This window comes from Lissotriton vulgaris, chromosome 7 (assembly GCF_964263255.1).
Source record: "Lissotriton vulgaris chromosome 7, aLisVul1.2, whole genome shotgun sequence".
In the NCBI taxonomy this organism is placed as follows: domain Eukaryota; kingdom Metazoa; phylum Chordata; class Amphibia; order Caudata; family Salamandridae; genus Lissotriton; species Lissotriton vulgaris.
This window is the reverse complement of record NC_141695.1, coordinates 882,603,807-882,622,512: the sequence shown is the minus strand read 5'-3', so window position 1 is coordinate 882,622,512 and position 18,706 is coordinate 882,603,807. Positions and strand designations below refer to the sequence as shown.

At 47.3% G+C, this 18,706-nt stretch overlaps 1 protein-coding gene across 1 annotated transcript; it reads right to left on the bottom strand.

Moving 5' to 3' along the window:
- Window positions 1–1,445: 1,445 nt before the first annotated feature.
- On the bottom strand, window positions 1,446–2,790 carry LOC147702608 (melatonin receptor type 1A-like). The gene has a single exon (XM_086931274.1). It carries the CDS (start codon window positions 2,788–2,790, stop codon window positions 1,942–1,944), a length of 849 nt encoding a protein of 282 aa, XP_086787400.1. The 3' UTR covers window positions 1,446–1,941.
- Between the last annotated feature and the right edge of the window lie 15,916 nt (window positions 2,791–18,706).

The window sequence follows — 18,706 nt, the reverse complement described above, 5'->3', positions numbered from 1 at the left end:
TACCCAGTGAAGTCCTGGGCCTGTAATATTTAAAACCTACAGAACAAAGTAATTATCTGTGATATGAAACCGTAGGTTCTAGCTACTGGCAAGAAAGCCCTTTTTCTATTGTACCTTTATTAAGTGATACATATGTTCAAGCTCTATAATACAATATGTACTTAATACACTTGCTTATCTTAAGCAATAGTTCTGCTCTCTGTGGAATTCCACCAAAATAAAAGCAACCTGAGTGATAGAGCAGTTTACAGCGCTTTCATGCACATTGGTGAATTAAAGGAATCGACTGTGCTGTCTACAGTGCCTTTCTTTTAGGGTGGTACAAAGATAGTGGTGCTAGCTATGGTGTCTGCTTGTGGGAACGCTGCATGGATATCAATGGCTTGATTTTGTCTCCTAAGCTCTGCTTTAGACTTTGGTGGAGATGGGGCTCCGTCTGAACAGCATCGAAGTGCCACTTCCTCAAAAGCAAAGTTCAGCCTCCTCAAACCTGGCACTAACGGGCAGTGAGAACTTCAAGATGACTCTTGCGCCATAGGACAAATCTCCCATGTCGAGGGTGTCATTGCATTATTTATTATTTTCAAAAAGGAAAGCCAACTTTGGGATTTTCTGTTTGAAAATAAACGTTGAAAGGTTGATGTACTGCTCCATAATGTTGGCAGAGCCATCTTTCAAACCGTTACAGCGAGGATGTCCGCTGGGCCGGCGGACATCTCATAATTTGAGGGTAGGTACTCTCTCAGGACAACGCAGTACTTTCCTGACGCAGTAAATTTCCGTCTGCCAAACTCTATTTGCATTGTGTAAACTGTCAAGAATATAAACGCAATTACATACATCATTTCTGGCTACCTTAGTTTGAATGACAAATAGTTCCTTGTAGCGCGTGTGATGTGGTAGTGAAATGTTTCCAGTGAGCGAACGCAGCAGTATAGCTACGTTACATGCTCTCTTGTTAATAGGCTTCTTACCCCTATGCTTTATCAACTGTGTGAAGCTCAGTCTGGTAAATTCCTCAGTCTGGGTATATTTGATTAGAATATGTCTAGTTCTTCAAGTTTTGTTTGGTGACATTTTCTGAAATCGTTCTCAATTCGTTTCCTTTAATTTTCATATATTGCCATCATTGCTGCTTTCGTTTCCTGTTGGTCAGGGTTTGTTTAGTGTAACAATAGGGATCTGCCTCGTTTTATCTGCTATCGCTGTCAGTGCCTGGTATTGGCTTGGTTAAATGTGTCTTAGTTTGAGATTGATATGGTTTTGATGTGTGTGTTTGAGACGTGTCTAGTTTTGTATCATTCTACTGTCTGTATTTCTTTTTTTGATTTTACTGCCTTCAACGTGTTTCGTCTGGTTTGGTATCATTGTCTGTGATTGTTTGTGGTTCTATACCATTGTCCCATTGTTGTGGGTTCTTCTAATTTTTTTTTTCATTTCGCTATTTGTGATTCAACTTGCTTTGATGCATAGTAATATACTGACATAATTTGACAATGGCGAAAGACATAGTGTGCTTTCTTTGTTTTTAATAACATGGGATTAGGGCAGATTTTAGTAGGGTTTTTAGCTTGTTTAAACATATGGACCTTTGTTGTAATTTAGATCTACTTTCAGACTGGGGTTTTATCTAGTTGCATGGCACTGTTAAATCTGATATCCTTCTATTTTTATAATTGTGACAAACGATGAGCTACTTTCTTAGGCAGAATCTTACTAGAGGTGAAGTTCACTGGCGAGTTTCATATACTAGGTAGTGCTATTACACCTAATTTACACTATGACACGAAGCCTCATTGTTAGACGTGTGTTCTCAGTCTGCCCAGCCCCTCGACCTCCAGCAATGAGGCCTTCACATTAGAGTCAGGAAGATACAGCCCACAGCCTCTGTTTATCGAAACATTTACGATCTCACCATGGCTTTTAGTCTTCTATTCCTTTTTAGCGAGAGTGAAAGAATGCCATCAATATTCTCTTATACTCTTTCCTGAAGTTATGGTTCAGCATGCCATAAATAACAGCGTTCAGGCAGCTGTTGAAGTAGGCCATGAAGTAACTGGCTGTGAAGAGCCACCCTGGGATAGACGTGCCAAGAGCTGGATTTACTGCCACCGACAACCCGATGAAGTTCAGTGGTGCCCAACACACTGCAAAGAGCACAAAGACTACGAACATAGTCAGGAAATTCCGCAGGTCGTGAGGCTTGATCCTCAGACGAGCATCAGGCTTGACCCTCCGTCGCACTCTGATGACCAGCACCCAAATCCTGAGGTAGCAATAGGAAACAATGGAGATTGGAAGAAAGAAGTGGACCACCACCACGGCAATGGTGTAAAGGGAGCTTGCTGACTGGGCGAAAGTACATGAGTACACACGGCGGTCATACTGCAGGGAATCCACAAAAAAGTTGGGGACAAGAGCCAAGAAGGTGAGCACCCATACCAGTGCCACATAGAAGAGGGTGTTTGTACTGGTGAATACCTTTTCATACTTCAGGTTGTGGCAGATGTAGCAGTAGCGGTTGACGGCAATCGCAGTGATGTTAAATATGGAGCTAATGACACTCAGCCCCATTAGGAAGCCACTGATTTGGCAGTGAAGGTTGCCCATGACCCACCCATCGTGGAAAATTGCAATCAAGACCAGCGGATAGGTGTAGAAGGCAACGACAAGGTCCGCAATGGCGAGGCTCACCACAAATGCATTACCTGCAGAGGAAGGTACACAAAGAACAGCATGAATGACAGACCACTTTCTATTCAATATAAGTGTAAATTGTAAGGGTAACATTTATCGGCAGTGCAATGAAAAGAACAACGTAATATTGTTCTGTACTCCCTCATTATCCCAACCCTATAATCTCATCCATCTAAATTAGAATAATAAAGAGGACAAGAGTGCCATTGTTTCTTCCTCCAATCAGCCATCTTCATGCTCTTGAAGTCTGAGGACTCCAAACTTGCTTTTTGCATTATGCACATTTAATACAATGTAGTTGATTGCTATCAGCATAGGAGGCACTGCAGGATACACACTGAATGATATATTACACAGCATAGCATACCCACACTTATAAGAAGGCACTGCAGGATACACACTGCAGGATAGATAACACAGCATAGCACACCCACACTTATAACGGTGTACTGAACATGTTCAGTAGCATAAGGGATAAATACCAATATAAGATAACACCATGCTATTAAACTTTATCGAATATATATATTTGTGTGTGTGTATGTATATATATATATATATATATCATATATGGTGATCTCCGGGCGACTTTAGCAGTGCACCTTCTTGTGCAATACCTCATGCTATTACCGTAGCACAAACGATATCAAGCTCATTTATGCTGTCAATGGTGTCCTCGGGTTTGTTGATCTGCTAAAGTTCCCTAGGTTTTTACACATACCACTTTGATGCTTCTAATAGAGTCCCTTGATCTCATACTTTTAAAATGGGTCTGAAATATTTTTCGCGTGCAGAACCCCTTCACTTTTACTCAGCCAAGGTTGAGGTTGTTCTCTTCCCTCTCTAGAAAGGGATTAACTTCCTGCTTTATCAGTACTAAATCACCTACTTTTTCTAGGATGGGAAGAGGTCGGAGAGGAGTTTGGAAATAGTCGCAAACGTTTAAGACTTTAGTTGTTACCTGCAACAGACACTCTCAGCACACTCCCAATTTCTAGAGGTAGATTTACTTAGAAGATAAACTTTGAGTACATCATTGAACAATTGCAGATGCAAGTTTGGAATTTCATGTATATGGTGCTTACTACTCATGATGAGGTGTGCTTACAAAATGTAGGTTTCTGCTTGAGAAAAAAGCTATTTGCATTTGTTAGTCAAACATACAAATGCAAGTAGCTTTGGGAATCGGGCCTATTGCGATTTCCTTGCAATCACAATTGTCTCCTTTCTCAAAGCAGGTTTTCCTCTGAATGAACTTGTTTTTCATTATTGAGTAATCCGTAGAGTAGCCCAGGTATTGTGACTTCATCAAACCTAGCTCCTGTAGCCAACATCTTCTTTTTCCCTAGAAATCTATTGCAGTTCCACTTGATAGTCGGCTACCGATTGCCACGCGGCTCCATATTGGGAGACATTCAGTAGTTTCGCCCTAGTAGATATTTCTATCTTGAAGTACTGTGTCTGTATGAAATAACCCATCTCCCAAGGGTAAAATCACACTTCCTGTTACAGTGAGCGCATTTTGCTCCACCAGTTAGTGTCATGATCCCATGTGGGTTTTACATCTAAAAGAGGAGTATGCCAGAGGATAAAATCTTTGAAAGGTGAGATAGGCTCCTGTGGGATTGTACTAGTCCCTCCACTTATAAAGATATGGAAGTGAAGTTTCTAAGCCCATTACCACTCCTTGGGAGCTCCCTTCAACTTTCCTCTCTAGCATACTACTCAGACATTCCTAAAAGCACTGCTCCCGCAAGTCTTTCTTTCTCATTCACTCAAAGTCCCAGCACATTGCAACTTCACCCAGTTCTGCAAGCTCCCAGGTGTAGCTTAGCTCTAGAAGTAAATCTATAAAGCAATCTGAATGAAAGTGTTCTTTTGCTAGAAAGAGTGCTGTGCAAGAGTACTACTACCACTGTGACCTACAATGAAGAACTAGCCTGTAATCCCAGAGATGATACTCAGTGCCAGGAATCATTCAGTATCCACACTACTGCTAGCATATTGGCTGTGCTGCCTTTGGAATACCTAGAAATGAGCCTTTGACTGGAAAAGGGAAGGATGACAGTACTTTGAAAGAGCAAACCAGCTACAGTAGAGAATCTACTCATGATACGCCATTCAGAACTTTGCTGGGCGGAACGGAAGGCTATCCTTACTTTCCTTCATGTGTGGGACCTACTTGTGTGAGCTATGTTATTGTTTGATTGTGACTGCAGGGCTTTACTGTGTTTTGTCTCTCAGGTGTCATTGTAGGCCATTTGCTTTCACTGGGGCATTATATTGTTATAAATATTATGTTTTTTCCAAATTTGGTATCCCACTTCTTGAATTTTGTTATGTTAGTTGTTTAGGTATAAATGTTTAAATATACAATGCACATTTATTCGTGCCATCATTCATTGTAACACGATAATTAAGTCTGCCTGAATATATTAAAGTTATTTTATATGAATTGAATTCTCCCTTTTTGTGATTGTTTAAATCATTAATACAGTTTCATAGAAGCTAATAACTTTGCTTCTTATTTGTTTATTTTAAACAAAAGGCATGGTTCTGTACAGTGTAAGTAAGTGAAAGCATGTTAACGGTCTTTCCTGCTAATTGTTTATTCTGAAAAGTGCAATAATAATTAGATATGTTATAAAAGCTAAGAACAAGGTATGAGAGATAGAGAGGATCTTCATACCAGAGACTCTGTAAAGAGGCTGTTCAGAAATGTATTACCTTCCTTTGCTGAAGGGTACCGGGAGACACATTCCCTTGGTGGTCTCAGTCTGTCTGCCAATGTAGATGAGAACAGCAGACACTGCAATTCTACTGAACACTGCTTCATTGTTCAGACGAGGTATGCGGGTGGGATTATAAGTATTAACAAAAAGAAAACTTTATGATTTTACCAAAATGTCACATTACTATTTGCTGTTCACACTTCTGTAAATCTTACTGCTACTATATTGTTTGTATTAATTATAGTGTATAGTAATACATAATATAATAGTAATGGATTTTGCATGTACTAGGATGGGGATTTTATTATTAAAAAAATGTATCCAGAGTTCTCTAGTGTTCTTGAGTGTGCCTTTCCATATTGAAAAAGGGGTTGTGTTCCACTAATTATCCCTGTGATATTTTATAGGATTGATTATTACCTGAAACACATGTTACAAAAATATTGCTCAGTGGGTTCTGGGTGGTTGCAGTCCAGTTGGCGTTCTGTCTTAAGTTGGCACATTGATGAAGTTCTTAGTGCCTTGGTGGAACTAGAAAGCCTTTTCCAAGTCTGTGTTCTGGAGGTAAAATCCAGAAAGTGTATCAATATCTGCAGGATAAGAGTCAAAAAGATACACAATGTTTTGCAGCCTGCACTCTGAGGGTCAATGACTCCCAAGAAACCCAGTTCATCCAGCAAGGCATGTGTGTAGAAAAACTGTATTCCCTGTTGCTCGCACATAGAATAGGGGTGGCAAGTATTTTCCTCAAATACAGACTAATTGACTGAGTATGCTATTTCGGGCCGGATTTAGATTTCGGTGGACGGGTTACTCCGTCACAACAGTGATGGATATTACATCCGCTGAAATAAAAAACCCATAATATCCTACGGGTTTTATATTTCAGAGGACAGTATATTTGTCACCGTTATGATGGAGTAACTCACCCGCTGAAATCTAAATTAGGCCCTTAGTCTAAATCATTGATGGATAAGCCCAATGAGACACTAATTCAACAAGTCAGTACAGGAAAAAGCCTGGCAGCGGTATAAGTAGATGACGAAAGAAAGCAGTTTCTGGACTCTCGAGAAGGAAGTTTCTGTGGAGGAATAAACGTGGTGCTCACTGGTGCTGAAAATCTAAATGAGTTAACATTTGGGGGTCCATTAGGATGTCGGGCGGTGGCACCACTGTGGTGCTGGCGGGGCAGAAAAATGCCTTTTTCTGCCCACGAGCAGCGGTACTCACGTCCGCCATATTAGTATAGTAAAACATAGGTAATTTCTCGTCCGCCGTGGAGCCACGCGCACCGCCATCAAAGTGGCCCCGCCACCGCGGCGGTGGGAGCCAATCGACACACACTGCCGTGCGGAATGACGTCCGCCCGCTCAACAAATTAGGATGGCCAAAACAAGCAGACGCACCGCAGCGGAGATGCCGCCTAATCTGACATGGCGGAAACTCGACAGCGTAACACGATAGCAGAGCTGCAGTCATGGACGCCATGGACCCAGCCCTACATATGCATCCGGTGATGTACCTGCTACAGTACTACCATCAAATGTGTCACCGTGGACAACGCCGCAGGTACGCAACTACACAAACACAACACACAGGCCGACACAGGGGACAATTTCACTACAAACACCCTGCTGGGGGTCACAACACATCCACAAGGGCACCCACACATTACCCACCTGGCACAAAGTCACCCCTCTGCATCCGGGACACACATCGACCACCAACTAGCAGCAACCTTCCGTTCTAGCTCACCTCAACGCCGTGGTCAACACATGCGCACAAAGCAGAAGGAAGGGCCACTCCAAGGCATGGGCAGGGCAAAAAGACCACAGGGACACACCACCCCCAACCACACAGCAACACACCCCATCAGGTCACAGGCCAGGTGCCCATCCTGTGCACCCCCATGCACACCAACAAGCAACAAGCACTACAACAACCAAGCACAATACACACCCTGCACCACACAACAAACAACCAGGGAGACAGTCACTGCAGGAGTAGCTTACAAGGAACATACAACACCATTGCCAATCACACTAAAGGCGGCTGCAAACACCTCCCGCACAAACAAACACACACCCTGGGGGTAGGTACAACCAGAGCACACACATAGTGACACCTTAATTGGTGCTTGCATAAAGACAACATACAACCACACCAGGAACACACACAGAATCACATCAGAAACCGGCATACCCTAACAGCCAAACTGTGGAAGGGCAATGGGAGCACAAACACAACATGAGTGCACAACATCTTCACTCAAGAACAAAACTCACACAACATAACACAAATCACACAAGAAGGGTACCTGCACAGACCCACACTGCCACATCAAACCAACCACACATGCACACGAAAGCACAAATCTACAAACAGCACAGGAAATCAGGGGATGCACATCAGTCAATGCCAAGGCCACATACGCACACCACTGTATGTACAACAAGCAGCCAGTGCTCAACAAGCACAGCAGCCACACACAGACATGACTGATTCAACCTCAACACACACACCACAAATCAGTGTAGCACAAATACAACAGCACACACAGGAAGTCAAGCAATACAACATCCTACACACATACATCCAGCACAACAACAACAGGATGCACCACTCTGGGACACAAGAGCACAACCATCTTCACCAGATCTCTGGGCACCACACACAGCTGCAGTGCACATGAACAATCCTCACTAGACAAATAGCACAAAAACATCACACGTAAAACATTTGGGCAAGGTCCAATGTGGAACAACACTCCAGGCCCAAGAACTACACCACATGGCACAGTCCCACAAACAAGTGAAGTGGAGGCACATACACATGTAAACCAAGGGGACATCTGACATTCAAGTCAACTGACTAGCATGTCAGTAGTAGACATGTAAGTGTTGTACCCTACACAAATAGAGGTAGTGCAGACCTACAATGGCCAGGCACAAGTGGCACACATAGGTGATGGCACTGCACCACACACATCATGCCATGCAGGAGGATAAAAGGCACCATGTGCCTGCAATGCATGACAAACACAAACACAATGCCAGTGAGGAGCAGCAGGTCCACACAAACACACTCAAGACACTTTGATCATCAAACTAACACAAAACTCAAGTGCAAGTCACACACATTTCACAACCATAATTGAAATAAGCAACAAGGAAGAGTCACACAGAACTGCATTGAGAAAACCAACACACTGCACAGTGCACTCCAGACAACTCACACAACTGCATACAATCATTTACACAGGGCAGGACAATACAAAAAACAGGCACAGACCTCCTGGGGGAGACATTAGTGGCCATCACAATCCAGTGGCACACACACATCCACAACCACCACAAAGTCATAACTTTCACACTGCACACCTCATCACCAGCCAAGAGCACACATCACATGTAGTCCAAGGGACCATGACTGAGGGCCAACACAAAATTAACATACACATACAAGGCTGGGCACAGATACAGGAATAACACACATACATCATGAGCTTGCCCAGCCTGCATGCAAACATGTGCACACCATCACACCCATGTCAGCTCGGTGCACTGTATCCCAAGCTGACATGGCAACAACGTAGCCAACAATAGCAAACCACTACAAAGAGAATTGCATGACAGTCAAAAGATGCAACACAGATAACACAAGTATCAGTGTCTGAATGTGCTCGAAAGAAAAAAGGTTTTTTAAGTCTCAGAGTAACAACTGGGCGCTTCTGCCAACAGTGGACGCAACAGGTGTTAGTGCAAAAATTAAAAGTGGTGCAACTGGGTTAGTGGGAAAGACCCTCTAACCACTCAAAAGTATGTCAGAGAAGTGACGATACACACGACTTGGACATACACTAAAAAGTACAATTTCATTTGGTCCCTACTCGTATTTTGCAGCTTATTACCTCCAGGATCTTACGCATTAGGTCACGGGCCCTGCCGGGTCAGAATTATCACCAGTGGAGCGACCTCCTTTCCTTTACGCAATTTGAATTTCAGCCCTAAGGATTTGCCGAAACACTATTCCAAAAGTGATAAAACACGTGTCGGCTGGCTGGTTCTGAAAGAATTAAAGATCTGAACTGTAGCGATACCGTGCAGGAAAATACTGTTTGTTTCTGTTGGCTTTGTTTATTTGCATTTGTGTGTCTACATGGACACGACTGTATGAGATTTCTCTGTTGTGTGCATAGGGTATTCTTGTAAATATCAGTTTCTGAATGGACTGAAGACCCTGTTACCCCTGTCTAAAAATTTGATGCGGGCAAACAGCTTGGTAATGTTGAAGTCACACATAGAGCATGGGGCACAGGCAACAAAATGCACAGCACAAAATAACTTTATTCAGCAAGGACACTGACAAAACCGACAACAGGAGTAACTGTCTTTATTGACATATTGCACAGGTGTGACAGTAGAACAACAGTAGACAAGAGCAAGGCATAAAAATGCTGTTCAAATGCAATACAATCTGCACAGGCAATCTACAAACATGAAGGCCAGTGTCCATGGCACAGGTGAGAGCCCAAAACAGCAGAGCAACAGGGCCAGTGTCCATGGCACAGTGGGGAGTCCAACACAGCAAAGCAGCAGGGCCAGTGTCCATGGCACAGGTGAGAGCCCAACACAGCAAAGCAGCAGGGCCAGTGTCCATGGCACAGGTGAGAGCCCAACACAGCAGAGCAGCAGGGCCAGTGTCCATGGCACAGGGGGGAGTCCAACACAGCAAAGCAGCAGGGCCAGTGTCCATGGCACAGGGGGGAGTCCAACACAGCAAAGCAGCAGGGCCAGTGTCCATGGCACAGGTGAGAGCCCAACACAGCAGAGCAGCAGGGCCAGTGTCCATGGCACAGGGGGGAGTCCAACACAGCAGAGCAGCAGGGCCAGTGTCCATGGCACAGGGGGGAGTCCAACACAGCAAAGCAGCAGGGCCAGTGTCCATGGCACAGGGGGGAGTCCAACACAGCAGAGCAGCAGGGCCAGTGTCCATGGCACAGGGGGGAGTCCAACACAGCAAAGCAGCAGGGCCAGTGTCCATCGCACAGGTGAGAGCCCAACACAGCAGAGCAACAGGGCCAGTGTCCATGGCACAGGGGGGCGTCCAACACAGCGTAGCAGCAGGGCCAGTGTCCATGGCACAGGGGGGAGTCCAACACAGCAGAGCAACAGGGCCAGTGTCCATGGCACAGGAGGGAGTCCAACACAGCAGAGCAGCAGAGCCAGTGTCAACTACAGGGCGCACAAGTACATGAGAAGCTGCACAGGCAAGGGCAGAGCAGCAGTGAGTGACAAGGCCAGGGGCCAGGGAGAAGTGAAGAGTCAGGACATCAGAAGCTGCACAGGCAAGGGCAGAGCAGCAGTGAGTGACAAGGCCAGTGGCCAGGGAGAAGTGCAGAGTCAGGCCATGAGAAGCTGCACAGTGTGTGTCTGTGACTTTAGCCTTCCATGGCCAGCAACACCCCTAGGTGGCAAACAATGGCCAGGACTAGCACACCTGTATGAGAGATACTTGTATGAGGGGGACTGCAATTCACATCTGTGTGTCATGCGGGCTTGGAGCTGGCTGTGTATCGGGGACAGCAGGATCACTTGACTGGGGAGACAGAGGCACAGATGATGTAGGCCTATCAGTGGCTTGGCAAGCTGGAGGGCTGTTTGGACCAGGTGGTATAGTAGCACATGGAGGTGGAGTCATGCAGACCTGTGACAAAGTGTGGGTGGGAGAGGTTGGAGGGGTGCCCTTCCAATTTTTGGGAATATGAAATGGCCTCCCTGTTTTAGGGTTAATGGAAACTGGGGAGGACACAACAGGCACACACACTAACAGTTTTGCATCAGGTGCAGACATTGGCACTCCCTCTGGTGATGTGCTGGATCCTGCGGAACGCTTTGTCTGGCTATGCCTCTGGACCACCTTTCCCTGTTTGCCCATTGAAGCACCTACAGTGCCCTCCTTTGTGTGTTTGCCAGGTGTAGCACCTACAGTGCCCTCCTTTGTGTGTTTGCCAGGTGTAGCACCCACAGTGCCCTCCTTTGTGTGTTTGCCAGTTGTAGCACCTACAGTGCCCTCCTTTGTGTGTTTGCCAGGTGTAGCACCTACAGTGCCCTCGTGTTTGCCAGGTCTAGCACCCACAGTGCCCTCCTTTGTGTGTTTTCCAGGTATAGCACCTACAGTACCCTCCTTTGTGTGTTTGCCAGGTCTGGCATCTACAGTGCCCTCCTTTGCCTCCTTGCCAGGTGTCCCACTTACAGTGCCCGCTTCCACATGTTTCACTGGGCTTTGATTAGAAGTTGATGTGGTGGGGGGGTGTTGCCCTGTGCCCTTCCTAGGTGTACCCTTGCCAAACAACACCTCCTCAGTGGGCATAGACACTGCACGCCTACTTCTGCATGAGGTCTTAGGGACAGTAGAGTCCTTTGCTGGTGATGCCTCTAAGGCATGGGAGCCTGATGCCACCCTCACTGCTTTATCGGCCTTGCTGTTCCCTAAAGGGGTCTTGTCTATGAATTCTGGGGTGGCTCTGCTATTCCTAGGGTATGGTGTCTGTGGGCGGGACCATTTGGGTTGTGTTTGCTGTGTGCTCCTTGTGCTGTATCGTGTTTATGACGCATGCGCACAGTGGTAACTTGCAACTGATGTGGCCACTGACTGGGTGGTGGACAAAGGCCCCTGAGCAGGAATGGGAGCATGTGCCTGGTGAAGGGCAGACGTCACTGTGGATGACAAAGCCTGGACTGTACGGTGTAGCCCACCAAAGTCACAGTGTATACCCTCCATGTATGCAACCACCTCGCCCAATTTCTTGTCATGCTCGCTGAAGGCATTGATCAGGGCAGTCTGGCCCACACAAAGCTGGCGCAGGAGCTCTACTGACTCTGCAGTGAGGGCAGCAGGGGGGACAGGTGCAAGCTCAGCAGTGCCATGTGTGAATGTAACAGGTCCCCTCTTACGGACACGGATAGGGGCAGCACCAGAGGAAGTGGATGGGAGGCTGGCCACTGGCCGCTGTGTGGTAGATGATGACGCTGACTCACCATCCCCTGTGCCTAACAACAAAGATGCATCACCGCTGGCATCAGATGATGTAGTACTCTGTGTCTCAGGCACGGATTCCTTCAGCATACCACGGTTCCCCTCAGATGCGCTGGTGAGCTCTGTTTCACTGGCCTCCTGTGCAGCTGTGGTGCTACTTTCGCCACCACTGGTTTCCAGGTCCCGGTACTACTGATTCTGCATGAGAGAGAGAGACAGGGTTGTGTTAGTGTCAATATCAGAACAAACCTATCCAATCACTGCAGTACAAGAGATGCAAAAATCAACATGCTGAAAAACACACTCTGCAATCACATAGTAGTACCATACTACATAGACCACTACAGTGCCTGTAACAATGAATCTCTGCCATGACTGATATATGTTGAGGACACACACCACAACACCCTGCCTGTGGATTAAGTGTACCAGACATACAACTTGCCTAGCCCACACCTAGGGGCCTGATGTTTGGACAACACTCATTACTACAGACATACCTTCAGGGTACAGGAGGGGAAACCCTGCCCCCCCCATTAGGACAGGACTGTACTCAATGCCAAGTGGGCTATACCAAGCATCATTTGGTACTCTGGGCCACCTTGTTGTCAGATGTGCATGCCTCAACGGTCATGGCGCATGCAAAGTATGCATACATAGACTCACACTCAAATAGTAGACCCTACTGTTCCCACCCTTATAGATTCCTCACACTATACCAATGCTGGAGTACCATGTGTATCTTTACACATCTGGCAATGAGGATGAACATCATGGAGGGTCACCTTTGTGAGGGCAATTTGTCACATCCCAGCAGACACTCACATGACACAGCACAGCTCCACCACACGAACATCACATGGTCCACCGCTGCAACAGGACCTGTACATATGCATCCACTCCCAGCCACAGTCACCCTCCCCAAATACTCACCCCTGCCTTCTTGCCGATGCTTCAGACATGCATCCAGCTCAGGATGAGTCACTGTCAATATGCGGACCATCAGTGGAGTCTTGTTGCGCCGTGCTAAACTCCCAGTGCGCAGTATCATGCCCAATGTCATCCCAGCCACAGTTTTTGCAAGCCGACTGATGTTGTCCCATCTCTTGTGGCAGTGTGTGCGTCATCTGTTGGAGACCCCCAGGGCGCGCACCTTTGCTGCAATGGCCCTCCACACAGCCTTACGCTGGTGTACCTTGAGCTGCAGGTATCAGAGAGAAGAAGGGGAAATGATCAGTCACACAGTGTCATGTACCAACATCTATCACCACAGTAGCAAGACACCTACTCATGACCATTTTTAAACTCCCAACATCACATACTTGGGGATACCTCACAAGGGTACTCTGCATGGGCCAACACCATGTGGTTGCATGTATTCATGAGGGCGTACAGGGTCACAGATAATCACTCACACATATGCAGGATGACTGCTCTGAACACCCTCGTTGGCTTGCTGACATCACCAGTCACATGCATGTCTGCACACTACATACATCACATTCATACCTGTGTGTGTTTTGAAGCACTGTGTGCAGGCACTGGGTCAAATCTCTGTGTTCACAGTGATTCAGCCAACAGTGGCACACAGAAACAATCTCCCAAGCAATTCCTGCCCTGGCACCTACATGTCCAACATCCTGTGGCCCTTGATGGCTGATAATGTAACACACACCACTCACACACAGAACTGCAGGCAGGTAAAACAGTGACATTGGGACACACACACTCCCTCGCCCTGGAGACAGCTTGTTTGTCAGTGTATGACACAACCCCACACCCTCACGCATATCATGCTGTAGCACAAGTACATGTCTGACACCCCACCTGCCCTACAGCTACCTCAACAATGACTTACCACTATATTGGGGCCACCATACAGCCTTGGGTATTGTGCCAGCACCTCGTCCACCAGGACCTCCAGCTCCTCACTTGTGAATGGACTGGCACGGATCTTCTCTGTCCTTGACATCCCTGTGACCACGGAACACTGTGTTTATTGAAGTGACTGGTGAGGGGTGCAATGCAGCAGCAGGAGAGGGTCCCAGGCAGCAGCAGGAGAGGGTCCCTGGCAGCAGGCACTTCAGGCAGGAGAGGGTCCCAGGCAGCAGGCACTTCAGGCAGGAGAGGGTCCTAGGCAGCAGCAGGAGAGGGTCCCAGACAGCAGCAGGAGAGGGTCCCAGGCAGCAGCAGGAGAGGACCCCAGGCAGCAGGCACTTCAGGCAGGAGATGGTCCCAGGCAGAGGCACTTCAGGCAGAAGAGGGTCCCAGGCAGCAGGCACTTCAGGCAGGAGAGGGTCCCAGGCAGCAGCAGGAGAAGGTCCCAGGTAGCGGCAGGAGAGGGTCCCAGGCAGCAGGCACTTCAGCAAGGAGAGGGTCCCAGGCAGCAGCAGGAGAGGGTCCCAGGCAGCAGGCACTTCAGGCAGGAGAGGGTCCCAGGCAGCAGGCTCTGTGAGCAGTGGAAATGTGAGGCTCACTCACACAGATTTATAGCCCCCTTGGGTCGTTTCTAAGCTGCAAAGCTGCAACAATTGGTTGTGTACTTGTGCCTCATTCACATTCATCCAATGACCGCCTCCGCGGTGGCGGAGCACGCATAACGCGATTTTCAAAACTGCATCATGCCACCGTGATCGTCGCTCCCATTGGCTGTAGGCAATGCTCCATGGCGGTGATGCACCACCGGAGTCAGGCGGTAGCTACCGCAATTTGTGCGGCGAAACATGCCCACCGCCATCTACACATGTCCATATGCCAATGGCTATTGCACTTGTGAAAGGGGTGGTGCTGGTGTCGCACCGCCGGGGCCAGGCTGTAGCTACTGCCATTTGAGGCACATGCTATGGCAATGTCCATCGTGAACATTGCATCAGTAGACAGCAGCAACCTGGTTAAGGGCACACAATGGCATTATCACATATGATACACAGGTGGACGCACGTTATGTGTGAGGCACATTGGTCTGTGATCCCTCCCGTGTCACTTAGGCATTTGACGGTTGCTGATGCTACACAGTTTTAAGCTGGTGTGAACACTGTGTTATGAATCAATGTGTTGTGTGCCAGTGCTGGCCTTGGCAATGCTTGTCCCACTGTATGGTGTTGTCATTTACTTCTGCTTTCATTTTAAGCTCATGCACACTAGGGACATTTTTACTCCTGCTGTTATCATTGTGTTTTGGATGAGTGCCAAGTTATATACATGTATTAATGTGTGACAGGTACAGCAGATGGGAATGAGACAGTCCTGATCATCTTACACACGTTGTTGGATGGTACGGTACAAGGCATACTAATGTGTAATGTGTGTTTCTGTATGTGTGCATTCATATTAACCAATGTGTTGTCTGTGGCACTTGTGTATTGCTAATGGATAGGTGTGCCCTCGGTGTGTCTTATATGTCCACTCATGTGACATGGGGTGCCACGCATATCTCATGGCAGTCTTTGCTTTATCATCACATTGTTACATGTATGTGCAGTGTCCACCTCAGGATGGTTGTCATTGACATGTGTCCATTTACATCTCAACTAGGAGGAGGCCTAATCTCATAAGTTACCTGACAGCGCTGGAGGACATGGAGGACATAGTGATCACTGAAGACCTTTTGTGATCTGTTGAAGCCCCACCTGCAGCCTCGTCGCCACTACCCAACAGCATTCACACCCACATACAAAGTGATGGCAGCCCTCCACTTTTTTGAAACTGGTTCTTTCCAGGAGACTGTAGCCAGCGCTGTAGGGATTTTGCAACCCATGTTCAGCCTGATGCTGAGGGATGTACTTGCAGCCATGATGTTATTTAAGGATCGATACATACATTTCCCTAGGTGAGCAGTATTGGCCGATGTGAAGGGTGACTTCTATCCCCTTGGGCACATCCCACATGTTGTTGGTGCCATCGATTGCACCCATGTAGGTCTGGTGCCACCACAGGCGAGTGAGCACATTTTCAGAAATCAGAAACATTACCATTCGATCAATGTGCAGGTGGTGTGCCTTGCGGACATGCCCATATCACATGTGTGTGCAAGATTCCCCGACTCTGCCCATGATTCTTACATCCTGAGGAACAGCATTGTGCCTCGGATGATGGCAAATCTGGTACCCAAGCTTGCTTGGATTGTGGGTGTGTATGCCTAGTGATATGGTGTGCTGTGTGTGTGACCTGCTGCCCTCTGCCTGTGCAACATTGCAATGTGTGTTTGTCTGTCCTAGGTGACTCTGCATATCCCAGTTGGCCATGGCTGCTAAGCCCACTACGGAATCCGAGGACCCCGGCTGACATCTGGTACAATGAGGCCCATGGCAGGACCCGACGTGTCATTGAGCGGACTTTTGGCCTACTCAAATCAAGATTCCGCTGCCTTGAAAGGACAGGAGGAGCACTGGCATACTCGCCTGGGAAGGTCTGCAAGATCGTTTTGGCATGCTGTATGCTGCACAACCTGGCCATTCACAAGGGGATCCCCCTGCTCCTGGACGATGATGAGGACCCAAGGCCCCCGCCTCCTCAGGGCCATAAGTCCAGTGATGAGGACAGTGGAGAGGAGGAAGGAGTTGACAAGCGTCAACAGCTCATCAACCGCTACTTCACTTGAAGGTGTGTAAAGATGTACGACTTGTACATTTTCTGTTGTGTTTGTTGTTGTTGTGCAGGGCTATCTGCGGATGGTACAGACAGGCACATGTTGAGTTAACTGTGTGTAGGAAAGGTGGCATTGCCGTTCCATATGTGGAGGTATGCCGGACTCTATCTGTTAACACCTGCTGCACATGGTCTTGTATGGCTGTAGTCTCATGTGTATGTTTTGTGTAGTGTTATGTCTGTGATGCCACAATGACACCAGTGACTGTTGTTCTGTTATGTCTCCCTAGGTGCTTCAGAATAATCCAGCCCTATATACTGTACATCATTTGGACACATCATGGACATTTTCTGAACTGTAAATATTGCACTAAAAACGATACAGCACAAGATGTGGTGCGTCAGGTTTTTTATTAGCAAAGTGACATGTGAGGGGTGCGGGAATATTTACATGAAGGTGGTGAATGGGCAGTGATTTTACAGTCATGGTAGATGAGATGCAAGAGAAGACACCACGTGGATGTGGTGACCCAGTCCAACAGACAAGTGCCATTGCCAAGGCAGTGCTGGGAAGGACTGCCCAAACAGTCAATGCTGTGGGGAAGAGGGTTGCCATCAGGGCTGGCTCCGTGACTGGCGTGTGGCTGGTGCTTTAACTCCAGAGACTCCCAGGCTCTTCTTAGAATGCCCCCTTGTTCTTTTTGGCGGTAGGGGGCCTGCTGAATGGCCAGCGGCGTCTGAGGACTCACCCCTCTCTGTCGGCGAAGGGGAGGATGGTGCACTGTCATCCTGCGGCACAACAGAAGGGGGCAGAGGTGTTGGTTGGGATGCAGGCCTGTCCCTCAGCAACGCCACTTGCTGGCCCATGAGGTTTACCATTTGACCAAGGCGTGTGTCGATGGACCTCATCAGCAGGATGAGCTCACGTAAAAGTTTGTCTAACCGGCCACTTTGTCCCTGGACCTGTTCATATGCACCGATGACTCTGGTAAAGTGGTCCAGGGATGGTGTGCCAACCTCCTGAGGTTGGGTGGGGGACCCTGGCCCTCCCACCTGGCCTGCTGTCACTGACCTAAAAACAGCTAAGAGGTCTTTTAGTTTTCCAGAATTACTGGGCGCACTTCCTTAGTGGCCGCAAGGTAATGTTTATATTGGTAACAAGTTTAGGCAATGAGGCGAGCGGTAATACCTCTGAACCGCTCAAATGTAGACCAGCAGGCTGATCCACTCACAATAGAAAAACAACTATGCCCCTGCACTCAAACAATTCAGTGAGTAGATTGTAATTGTAGTATTAGTTTTTTAAATTTAACAAATAAGACATTAAGACAAATCTAAACATGTAGTAAATCTCCGAGAATGAGTATATGTGCATGGAGATACATAGGTAGAAATACAATCTAAAAAGTTATGGTAGATGTTCGGTAGGAAAAACGCCCAGTCCGGGCGTGGCGTGGAATCCTGATTCGAATGTCCAATTACTTTATCGGGTTGTACGACATCTTGTTAATCCCCGTGTGAAGAGGTAACCGGGAGGAGAACTACGTTGATGGTGGGCGGGTACGCCGTCTTGTCAACGTGGGCAGCTAACCTTGTAGTTGTCGATCTCCCTCTCTAAGGTTTCCCGGTTGCCGTGTACCTGGTACACGGCA